The 13,177-nt window shown below is 37.2% G+C and overlaps 1 protein-coding gene across 4 annotated transcripts in view; it reads left to right on the top strand.

Moving 5' to 3' along the window:
- Positions 1–331: 331 nt before the first annotated feature.
- Positions 332–13,177, top strand: part of marchf4a (membrane-associated ring finger (C3HC4) 4a) — an 86,091-nt gene continuing 73,245 nt past the window's right edge. The window contains exons 1-2 of one of the 4 annotated variants that reach the window (XM_088649505.1): positions 332–860; positions 1,097–1,421. In XM_088649505.1, coding sequence (XP_088505631.1) covers positions 1,137–1,421 — 285 coding nt within the window. In that variant the 5' untranslated portion in view covers positions 332–860; positions 1,097–1,136. 4 annotated transcript variants of the gene reach the window in all.

The raw sequence follows: 13,177 nt of genomic DNA, 5'->3' as shown, positions 1-13,177 counted from the left end.
TGAACTAACAAGACGTTGGCACCTGACTTGTGAGGGATGCATTTGCAAGCGGTCGGACCCGAAACATGAGATGAAGGACAATTGCTGGCTAATTGGCAAGACTGTGGCTTTATTTCGTTTCAGGCAAGGCACTTTGCGTTCATATTAACGTCAGCTATTCGCGTCGCTTTCGGAAGATGGCTAATGATCGAGGACAATGTAAATTAGAGAACAGAAAATGCTATTCCATGGCTGGTCCACAATGTGTGCGTGTGCATCGTAGACTTTAGTAGTTTGATAATAAGACAAGCCAAGGCTACCGTTTGTTTGGACCTACTGACGAATAGCTTGCATTTCTGTTTTCCTTCTTTGATGAATAGATGCCACTGACAAGAGTACCTGAGGGTAGAAGCTCTTTGTCAGAGGCTGTTCGCGGGAATCCCCTACATTTTTATTCAGGTCGATTTACTTGTCTGTTTGGTTCATGTAAAAATGTTCGATTTGGATGTTTTTGACCTAGTTTTATAAACGCCATAAGTAGTGACAGTTCTTTAAGTAAACTAAAATGTGGCAACATCTAAACGACGTGGCTTTTATTCAAGTAAAAATATTACTTAATGTCTGAACCAACATTAGGTTACCAAAAGTGGTAATAAACTGATTTTGAGCGTTACATGTGCACGTTACCGCGGTCGACAGTCTACACGTGCGTACAATCAACTAAGTTGAAACGCGCTCGTTAATGTAGCTCTCGGAATCTTTTGAAAACAAACAACTTGCTGTGTCCAAACGGCTACTTTAAGAGAGGCTGTGTTGAAAGTGGCGTTCTTCCGGAGACTGAAGCAGCGACACAAGTGTTATTCCTCACTGGAAACTAAACCGTAAGTTGTGTTATGTGACCTGCTGGAGTCCAGTAACAGATAGCCTTAGCATTAGAGGCCGTTTAAAAACATAGACCGCCTTTTCATTATTCATAAGACGGGCACATGTTGTTGGCTATCGGTGTCATTGTATGGTGTTGGGGATTGTTGAGTCGCAGACCGATGCTGCGCCGCCAGGGCAAGCAGAAAGGCCGCTGTTGCGTCTTGTTCAGTGACCTGAAGGTTTTCCTACTCAGGCCACCGACACCGTCGGCATCGCCACCTGCCTTCACACCCATGAACGAACTAAACGCGGAGGGCAATGCGACGAGCAGCGCCACAGAGAGCCACTCTTTAGCCAACGGACATTATCAACCGGTAACAGGTGAGGAGGCTTTGGACACACGAGGGCCCGATGACTGGACCCATAGCGTAGTGGACCCGCCGAGGACACTGGACTGCTGCAGCTCATCTGAGGATTGTTCTAAGGAAAAGCTGGATGAAAGGTTATCACTCAACAGCTGCACGGACAGTGGAGTGAGGACTCCATTGTGTCGGATCTGTTTTCAGGGCCCAGAGCAGGTAAGCACTCAGAGTTCACATTGCTTTGCTAAGTCTGCTTGTTGTCCAGAATTGCTCAGTGTGCTGCTTGTTATATACACTAACGTTAATTCTATGTGCTGCCAAAGTGAAAACTAGCTGGGATAAGTTCATTGCACTTTTAAGACTTTTTTTAATATAATACTCAAGAAGCATAAGTTGGAACACTGAAGTAGAATTGACTGCAATAAAATAATACACGAGGAGTATTTTCATAGGAAATAAATAAATATTTTCCCTTGGTTCAATAAGTGTTTTTTCTTCTTTTTTTTTATCAGCGCTTAAGCCAAAAAGTAGGAATGTCATTGATTGGACTACATTTTTAAATTCCACAACAATGGTTTTTAAAAAAATCCTGAAGTCATGCTTAATTTTACTTAAGTTACTTAAGTAAGAATGCAAAGTTATTTTAAAGACAGAAAATATAAGCACATTTTTGCAAAACAAATGAAGGTCAGATCATAAAATAAATAAATAAATAAATGAGGTTATTATTTAAACAATAAAATGTTTACGTGATATTGCATTGGACAGCACTATTTTTTGAAGACAGAAAAAACACAAGAATATTTTACAACAAAATAAAATGTAACAATAAAATTAATAATAATAATTCCTTTCATTTATATAGCGCTTTTCTAGACACTTGCTCAAAACATTGGGGGAGAATCTCCCCATCCACCACCAGTGTGCAGCATTCACCTGGATGACGCAATGGCAGCCATATTGTGCCAGATTGCACACCACACACCAGCTGATTGGCGAAGAGGAGACAAGAATAATGAAACCAGTTATGATATTGGGATGGTTAGGAGGCCATGATGGACAGATGCCAGTGGGCAAATTTGGCCAGAATGCTGGGGTTAAACCCCTACTCTTTTTTTTAATGGACATCCTGGGATTTTTAATGACCACAGAAAGTCAGGACTTCATTTTAACGTCTCATCCGAAAGACCGCAAAAGACTGAGCAGTATAGATTCCCCATATATATATACTGGGGCGTTAGGACCCACACAGAGCGCTGCTGGCCTCACTAACACCACTTCCGACAGAAAGCAAATTATAGTAGACTCTTTACTTGGGCCCTGTATTCATAGATAATGGACTGCTCACCCAAAAGTAAAATTTCAGTCCTTATTTTTTTCACAATTGATGCGATTTTTCATCAGAACATAAAAGACATTTTGAAAATGTCAGTGAAGTATGAGACAACACAGTAGCTTTTCAGACTTTCTCTGAATGAGAGTAAAATCACAGCAGAATAATAGCCATCTGCACATATTTTAAATTATCCAAAACTATTTGTGCGTGCGTTCGTGCGTGCATGCGTGCATGTGTGTGTATGTGTGTTCCAGGGAAAAAATAAGACAGGCAAGTCTGTCCTTTATATTTAAAATATTTTTTTTTTACTTTTTTACTTTTATATATATATTTTTTAAATATTTTTTTTACATAAAATCAGCCAAAAAAAAAAAAGCAGGTAATTTCACAAATGTCTAAGATGATTGAAAGTAGTTGTGAGAAAATGTCTAGTATGAATTTCTTCTCATTACACCTGATATTTTGTAATCTAAATGTGTATAATGAAATAAGTTTCCATTGCTGTTGTTCTTGAAGTGATTTGTCCCCATAAATCTGTTACTCTGCTTCAGTGATTTTATGACAGTGGCATTTATCCACAGCTAGGTGATTTGTTCTAATGGAATGGATCACATGACGGAAAGGTCAAGGGTTTGGACACAAAACATTGATCAAAGATTGACATCCATTACGCTGAAAATTGCATGACTGGCATACGGACAAATCTATTGACTGGTTTGATATTTGCCTGCGTTTTGTCTGGGTGCTTATGTGTTGTGACATAGTTCTGCATATTTAGCATCAGAGAGTATATCGTCCTTTTCACAGGCTGATTTAGCTTGTAAATGAAATAATTTGATTTTCTCTGTCTCACCCCACACATTCTATCATTCTCTCTCGGTTGCATCCTGTCTCTCTCCTTTTCACTTTGCCCATGTCTCTTTCTCCTTCCTCTTTCCATTAATGTGGGCTGTGGCAGAGTTGTGTGGCTGCAGGCTGATGGATGGGCCTGTGAGTGTAATGAGAGCTGTGTCGAGAGCAGATGGGGCTGAGGAGATTCTCTCCGCTCTGACTGAGCTGTGTATACCACTCCAATCCAGACACACACTCCTTCTCATTTTCTTTCTCTTCGCTACTGTTTTAACTTTCTCCAGCTGCTTCTTCCTATTTCTTTCCTTACATGTATCCCACTCTCTTTCAAAACCCCAAGTAGTAGATAAGTTCCCCTGTTGTAGCCAACAGTGAGGGTAAGAGGGTCCTTCTCTTGTGCACACTGAACACGCAAGAACAATTACATGCTTGAGAACAAAAATAATCGTTTTCTCATTCTCCACTGTCCTCACGCGCGCCCTCGTCCTCAAAACCACTGTGGAAAAAGTGCCCTGGACCTCCTAGGGTCTTGTTTTAATCAGCGTGAAAACAAGAAATGAAGGAGGCGAGAATCATTACAGATCCTGGAGGTGCTTTGAGTGGCATAAGTCTTTTTTACACCCTGTTGTGAGGAGCCACGTATGTGGACATCATTTCACCTTTATCTAAGAGAGTAATTGGACCACTGCGCTATTGGACATGACACAGACTAAATCATTAGTTTATTGTAGCGTTAGTAAAGTGTTTGAATTGGATGCGTTGGCTGTATACTTAGTTTAATCTTTCTTCTCACTGTAAAACCCAAAAAGTTAAGACAACTCAAACCATTTAAGTTCAAAAACTAATCCTATTGAGTACTGTGAACTTAATCCATTTGAGTAAACAAAGCAATCTGAGTACAGTAAAATCCAATAAATGAAGAGAACACAAACCAACTGAGTACTGTAAAACCCAATAAGTTAAGGTAACTCAAACTGTTGGAGAAAACTGATTACTACAAACTATTTGGGTAAAAAAAAAAAAAAAATCTACAGTATATGTGTACTGTGAACTTTGAAAACTCTTATAAATGAGAAGTATTAACTTTTCAGTCAATCTTGAGTTAACTACATTCATTTCATTTGATAAAGTTGACTGGTGTAATATCTAGTTATTCCCTACATTGTGCTTGTTTAGAAGGCATGCCATTAAGTCATTTGTCCAATTATAAAGTGCATCGTGTGCCATTCTCCTTATATAAAATATTGATAAATATTGGCAGAAGGGTGAAATTAAAAGTTTTTTTTAAAGCAGAAATGTAATTTAGTTCTTATTCAGGAGATTTACCATACAACCCATTAGGGCTGCACAATGTATCGCTTTAGCATCAATATCGCAATATGCGCATTCGCTATAATCACATGGAAGGACGTTCAATGTTGAGTTGGTATCATAGTCGAGCAGGAGTTGTAACCGTACTAGAGAAAAAAAAGTATAATTTGCATGTGTTTTTAAGGACTGTGACTGTGTGAGAATTTCAGAAGAGCTTGAAGCTTTAAGGCACAAGAAACTGTATAATTTGTAGCTTTTTAATAAAGGGTAGTTTTACAGAATTATTAATATGATGAAGGCTACAATGCTATTTTGCATTTGCTTATTGGATTTCTATATTTGAATTCTATTAAGACTGCTTATTTCATTTTTTATATCTTTGCTCAAAATGCTTAATTTCTATTTTATTATTTTTTTAATGCAAATGATTCAATCCCCTTCAGGTTAATCTCAATCAACCTAGATTGATGAATTTATTCCAAATAGAGCTATTGAAACAATCTGCTCAAATTGTATTTATATCGCAATATATATTGCAAAAAAAAAAAAAACAAATTGCAATGTCTACACTGAATCATTCCTTAAACATAATTAATGATGTTACCAAAAGCAAACAAGACTTTTAATATTACTTGTTTGTAATGTTACTTATTAGTTAATGTTTCAGCTATTAAACAGTGTTTAAATAAACCACTCTTGGAAACATAATTTTTATACACAATTGCCACTGTTTAAATGTTTAATGAGGTATCAGCTGATCCACTTAATACTTTGTGTTGCCATTAATGTTTATTCAACTCGTAAATATGATCTTTCCAATATGACTTGACTGTACAAGTATTACCAGTGAACAGAATGTTCATAATGTAGTTAAAGTGGCTTTTCTGACCAATGGGATTTCACATTGAACAATCCTTCAATAGAAGTCAATAAAAGATAGGGAGGTATATTTTTTACAATATTCATTCATTAATTTTTCTTTGGAATAGTCCTTTAATTTATCAGGGGTCGCCACAGCGGAATGAACCGCCAACTTATCCAGCATATGCTTTACACAGTTGATGTCCTTCCAGCTGCAACCCAGTACTGGGAAACATCCATACACTCTAATTCACGCATATTCACTTTGGCCATTTTACTTAGTTAATTCATACCACATGTCTTTGGACTGTGGGGGAAACCGTACCACCTGGGGGAAACCTATGTGAACACAGGGAGAACAGCGACAGACTCCACACAGAAATGCCAAATGACCCAGCCGGGTTCGAACCAGCAGCCTTCTTGATGTGAGGTGACAGTGCTAACCACTAAGCCACCATGTCGCTTTTTGGCAATAGCCAAAACATATCAAATGGGTAAAAAGCCAAAATCATTAAAATAATATGTAAAGATCATATTGCATAAATATATATTGTATATTTCTATATCAAAATAATTTTTAATTAATAATTTGAATTTGTATTAAAGCTCAATTAGGACAATTTTCAAGGTAATTTTATCATCATTTGGATTTTTTAAAGCCTCAGATGACAGATATTCAAAAGTTGTATTTTGGCCAAATATTATACCTTAACAAATCATATATCAGTGGAAGGCTGATTTATCAAGCTTTCAGTGATGTGTACTGTTAATCTCAATCTTTAAAAAACGTTACTTATGACTGGTTTTGTAGTGACGCAGTGGCGCAGTAGGTAATGCTGTCGCCTCACAGCAAGAAGGCTGCTGATTCGAGCCTCGGCTGGGTCAGTTGGCATTTCTGTGTGGAGTTTGCATGTTCTCCCTGCATTCGCGTGGGTTTTCACCAGGTGCTCCGGTTTCCCCCACAGTCCAAAGACATGCAGTACAGGTGAATTGGGTTGGCTAAATTTTCCATAGTGTATGAGTGTTTGTGTGAATGTGTGTGTGGATGTTTCCCAGAGATGGGTTGCGGCTGGAAGGGCATCCGCTGTGTAAAAACTTGCTGGATAAGTTGGCGGTTCATTCCGCTGTGGCGACCCCAGATTAATAAAGGGACTAAGCCGAAAAGAAAATGAATGAATGAATGAATGACTGGTTTTGTGGCCAACTGTGCATATTCTGTACAACTGGCTGGACCAAGCACTCTTGAAATTATTTAATTTTGAAAAATATTTCTCTTCTGCATGACAGTCCAGCCTTGCTTTAACACATGACATATCTGACTAAAATTAATTATGCAGCTTTCTAAATCAAAGAAATCTAACAAATATTTGTGGAATAATGCAAGCAGTGTTGCGGGGGTGGTTAAGTGACAACACAATTTTTTTGCTTCCATTTCCATCTTTTTCACTTGATCTTATTCTCACTATTTATTGAGAACTCTGTGATTTGATGCTATAGAATACTGTCATTGTAAAACTCCTGTGTGACCAGCATTAATATGTCTTTCTCATGAAGCATGTTAACATTATTTTTTATTTAAAGCATTAATTTAATTTAAAGCATTACAGTGATTAACAATAATTGTACTCATAAATATGATCTTTTCAATATGACGACTGTATTACCAGTGAACAGAATGTTTATAATATAGTTAAAGTGGCTTTTCTGAACAATAAGATTCCACAGTATCAGTCCATAAAGAGAAAAAAATAATTGTGAAATAATTGTTAAAGTGAAGTTACTAAAAGCAATGTGGTTTTCTTGTTATGTCAATTTATTAATTTGTTCGCTTGCTTGCTTGTTTGTTTGTTTACTTGTTTGTGGAGTATTTTGCACATTGTTTCTGTTAAGTTTCACCTCAGCATGATTGTCTTCTTTCAAACAAATATTATACATTGAGTCTATTCATTTTGAATAAGCCTGCCTGTTGCTTCCAATGAACTGTTATATCATTTTTTTAACCCACCGTGTTTAAGATCTGATTTGTTCAATTATCTACACTGACAAAGTGCACCAAACAATACAGGTGGCATTGTATTTCATTTTCACATGCCATATCTTCAAAATACATTTATTTTACCAGAGTATTTCCAATAGATTTTCAGTGATCTGCTGCGGCTCCTGATCATGCTTACTTTTAAATGTATGCTGCACTCTTATGGCGCATTTGTGAGTGACGTCACCACTCTGTTGCCTGGCTGTCAGTTTCTCTATAGCTGGTTTAGTGGAAGCCTGTTGTTTATTTATTTTTTGTTATTGAACAAAGTAAATATCATATAAAAGGAGGCCCCAAAACAGAAATATCTGATCCTCCTCCATATCGCTGTTTATTCTTGTGATTACATTCTATGTGTACATGTACATTCCGAGTGTACATATACACTTGTGTTTACATTACTCTTGTGTACATGTACACTTTGTATTACATTTTGGAGATCTTTGTTATCATTGCCACAGTGGAAAACGAAACCATATTCATACTGACTGACTGAAAGTGGTTCTTGATATCTTACTCGTGTCATCAATTGGAACTATTTGAGAACTTAAGTCGAGAACTTAAGTCGCTGTCTTTATATGCAAGTTTCTGAGCATGATGCACATGCAGTTCTTTGTTATATACAAAATGTTGTTATTCATAAAAAAGAAACAGCAAAAGTCAGAAAAAAGCATGATAAATTAAATACCTTTTAAGAACAGAATGCACAAGCAACAGTAAAACAATTTACCATAGAACTGACTCAGTTAAGCTATTTACTGTGTTAGAAAGGTAAATAATGTTATATATGGGGACAACAGGACCTTTCTCAATGGGCCAGTAAACTTGTGGTTCAGTCAAAAGCATTGTAATAATAAAGGAAGGGACTTTCTCAAGGCCATTTAATGTGCATAAAACTTTAAATTTACACCCAGCAGCCACCATATATACGAGACAGGAGGGGTTGATGCTTTTGTGTTGTTTATTCTAAACTCATCCTACCGGGAATTCTCTTTGCCAATCTTCTGTTGTCAAGTTTTGATGAGCTCATGTGAATTGTCTCAGTTTCCTGAAAATCTTGGTTTTAGTGAACTTTTATTTGAGACACCATTGCCTTTCATCTGCTCAGACCAGTCTGACCATTCTTCACCTCTGGCATCAACAAGGCAATTTTACTCAGAACATTCGTTTGTACAATTTTCCCACTATTCTCTTAACCCTACAATATACATATATATATATATATATATATATATATATATATATATATATATATATATATATATATATATATATATATATATATATATATATATATATATATATATATATATATACATATATATAATTGCGTGGAAATCCAAGTTGCAGTTTTTGATATATTTATATTCAAGGTTTCATAGGAGTATGTCCACCTAGTCCACATTGGAGTGGAGAAGACATTTGAATGTGTTCCACATGGCATTCTCTAGGGCTGCTCTGGGAGGGCATATGTGGTCAGAGGTGCTCTGTTAGGGGCTGCCCGGTTTCTGTATGGACAGAACAGGAGTTTGGTTCGCATTGCCGCCAATAAGTCAGACATGTTTCCAGTGCATGTTGGACTTTAGCTGCAGTTTGTCACTGGTTCTGTTAATTATTTTAGGGACAGAATTTGTATGCCCGACCCAGGGTCAGAAGAAGTCTGGTTTGAGAACTACCTTTTACCTTTTCTGGAAACTGAAACCAGTCATATTAATGGCAAAAATTGCCCCATCATTTTTCATGCAATATTGTTTCAAACAGAACTGTTTTCTACTGGCAAAACCACCAACTTTAAACATACATTATATTTATACATTTAGAACAACAGATTTAAATAAATTATTCTTATTTAAATTGAATGCTGCATTTGGACATGATCAGTTTAATACAGCATTATGCTCTATGTGAATAAATGAATGAATGAATGAATGAATCTGACTGGCAGCAGACCAAATCAGTTTTCAGCCCAACAGGAATCCTCTCTGTGTTCCTGTTGGTCAGTCTGATCCTTTAAGTTAGTCTAGGTTAGGGGTGTCAACTAGTTCCTGGAGGGCCGCAGCCCTGCAGAGTTTAATTCCAACCCTGCTTTAACACACTTACCTGCAGGTTTCAAATAAATCTGAATGCCTCAAATGATCAGGTATGTTAAATTAGGGCGAAAGAAAGCTAAACTGTGCAGGGCTGCAAACATGCAGAAATTGATATTGACACCCCTGGGTAAAGACTGCAACCAGTGTTGCCAGATTGAGCGATTAAAAAATGGCATAGTTGACAAAATTTGGGAGATTTTAAAATGTAACTTTTCTATTCAACTTATTCTATGAAACCTAACTGTGTGCCCCTACTCCATACAGTCAGTATTGACCATTGCATAGCACAAACCGCGTGGCCCCATCCACAAGAGAAAAAGTTGTATCAAAATCTTACTCCCTGGACAAATCTGACTCCCCATTCACGTGCCTCAAGCAGCACCTGCAGTTATCATGACACTTTTATCGATAATTTTTTTCCGAACATAGAAGTGTTGTCTGATTGATGAGCAGCATCTATTTACTGTATGTTTAAAAGAATTTAAAATGCCAAATGGGATGAATATATACCCCATTTCAAAAGTAAAACCTACTCTAACATCAAGTGCAGCTTATGGGTAAAAGGGGGCAATGTTTCGATAAAACCTGGTTATGTCGTGGTTCTGTGACTGCTGGTGTTGGTTGCTGTGTGGTTAAATATTCTGACAGTTAAATAATTTGGTTAATTTAAACTAGGTTAATTTAAAAATTAGTTATTTATTTAATATATTTGGTCATTTTTGTTGTTTGGTCGTTCTGGCTGAAAAAGTCAGATATATCTAGCAACACTGACTACAACAGAAATAAATAGTTGGTGGTGAATAATGTATAACAGCAAAGAACTAACTACATAGGTATTAACAGGATTGCCAATAAAAAACTGAGTATTGGATTCAGAAGGGGGCAAGGCCAACAACAAATATAAAAGCTAACTTTTTTTGAGATAGTCTCTTTAATCTAAAAAAGAAAAAAAAAATAGAATCAACAAAGTAACTTCATCTACTGATATAAACAGGATAAAATGCTAATACAAAACAAATTGGCACCCACCTTTTTCTTAACCCAAAAAGAAACAAAAAAAAAGAGAACCAATATTGCTATGTTATTAAGCAATTTAAAGAGAATAACAATAGCAGATGTTTTTCTTATGAAGCCTCAACACAAGTGAACACTTTTTACTAAATCATATAACTACAGCTTTCAAAAGCAGCAGGTCTGGATGTGAGGACAAAAGCTCAGTCGTTGCACCATCTAGCCATCACCAACTACTTAAAGCTGTCTTCTCTCCCTTGTCCAATCACAGCAAGGTTCTAATAATCAGTGGAAAATATGATTTCCAGAAATGCTGTGTGTATCCAAAATTGCCCCTACTGTATTTTATTGTCATTACAATAAAATACTAATTAGCGAATGCAAAGAATTAATAAACTGCATTAGAATATACCATGGATGGTGTCTTAGGCGAGTAGGCTATCATAATTATTATTAATACTACAACTACTACTTAGTAGGCTTTGCACTATGTAGCTAAGTTAATGTGAGCTTATTCTTTCTAAAGCTATAATGCCAACTAATTTTAAGAATAGTGGAAGTTGTACTTTGTTCTTCCCTCATTTCTGTCACCCCCATGGATGTAGGACACTCTTAGCATTTGCCTTTACTGCCCATGCCAGGGGCCGGCTCTAGTTTAGTCCCTTTATTCAACAGCCAACTTATACATCATATGTTTTACACAGTGGATGCCCTTCCAGCTTCAAGCCATTATTGGGAAATATTATTAGCATCAATAAGATAAAAATATGATTTATTCATTTCCTATTCGGCTTAATCTCTATTTCAGAGGTTGCCACAGCGGAATAAACCCCCAACTATTCCAGCAAATGTTTTTATGCAGCGGATGCCTTTCCAGCCGCAACCCATTACTGGGAAACACCCATTCACATACACACTTATACACTAAAGCCAATTAGTTTATTCAATTCACCTATACCACATGTCTTTGGATTGTGGAGGAACCGAAGCAGTTAGAGGAAACCCACGGGAACATGCAAACTCCACACAGAAATGCCTTCTGGCCTCCTTGCTGTGAGGCGACAGTGCTAATCACTGAGCCACCGTGCCGCTCATAAAAATATGAATTATAAGAAAAATGAACAATTAAAGAAATAAAGTGAGCTGCTAAGATTTCTAACATATTTAGTTTGATTACTTCCTGTGTCTATTAAGAAATGAAAATAAAAGGATTTGTGGTCTATATGTAAATAGACATAGTTGAACTCAATAATCTGTGTAAATGGAAACTCAGTCAGTAAATAACTTGTTTATTGAGCGTTTGTTCCAGTATGGTTGTGATGCATGAAATTCATGAAACAGGAATGACCACAATCAATAACACTGTTACCAGGAAGATTTTATCTAAAAAAGTTATTAGGCATCACAGTTTTCAAAGGGGAATTTCTAACAGTATTGTGAAATACGGTAGAGGAGTTACCCTCCGGTTTTAGCCTGTTATCATCCTGTTTAAGTATTTACCCATATTACCCCCGTATATTTAATCTTACTATAAAAAGTGAATGTCGATTAAATGCTCTTCATTTTCCATAGTTGTAAATCTAGCTGTTGTTTGTAGCATTACAGTTAATATTGTTTAAAGTTCCCATTATTCTTCTATTAAGCATAACAGAAACAAACTTGATCATCGTAACTTACCCAAAAGAGGGTAAAGCAGTGGTGCAGTAGGTAGTGCTGTCGCTTCATAGCAAAAAGGTTGCTGGGTCGAGCCTCGGCTCAGTTGGCATTTCTGTGTGGAGTTTGCATGTTCCCCTGCGTTCGCATGGGTTTCCTCCGGGTGCTCCAGTTTCCCCCACAGTCCAAAGACATGTGGTATATAGGTGAATTGGGTATGCTAAATTGTCCGTAGTGTATGAGTGTGTGTGTGAATGTGCGTGTGGATCTTTCTTAGAGATGGGTTGCGGCTGGAAATCATCTGCTGCGTAAAAACTTGCTGGATAAGTTGGCGGTTCATTCCGCTGTGGCGACCCCGGATTAATAAAGGGACTAAAGGTTGATTTATACTTCTCCGTCAAATGCAAGCATATGCTACGGCGCAGCCTATGCGTTGATGCATAGCCCTATGCCGTGGCCGAGTCCGGTGAAGGAGCTCTGGATGGAAAGTTTTGTTTTGTGTTTACCTCAAAGTTAAAGTTGTTGCACATCCACCGGTTCTTGCCTCAAAATGAGCGAGTTTGAGCCACTTGTACATCTCGGAAGCATTCAGAAAGAACCAAACACAGGCGAAGAAACTCGACACAGAGACACATTAACACCTCACTGCCAACTAGCGTTTTGGAAATGTTAATGCAGACCAACAGAAACTGCGCGCAGAAGTATAAATGCACAGCTACGCGTGTTGCATGCGCCGTTGGTTACGCCGGTCACTTGACTCAGAAGTATAAACCAGGCTTAAGCCGACAAGAAAATGAATGAATTAACTTACCCAAAAGCGAAAAAA

The sequence above is a fragment of the Danio rerio genome, chromosome 1 (assembly GCF_052040795.2).
Source record: "Danio rerio strain M-AB ecotype USA chromosome 1, GRCz13ab, whole genome shotgun sequence".
Classification (NCBI taxonomy): Eukaryota; Metazoa; Chordata; class Actinopteri; order Cypriniformes; family Danionidae; genus Danio; species Danio rerio.
The sequence above is the reverse complement of the archived record's forward strand: the minus strand, read 5'-3'. Positions and strand labels throughout refer to the sequence as shown.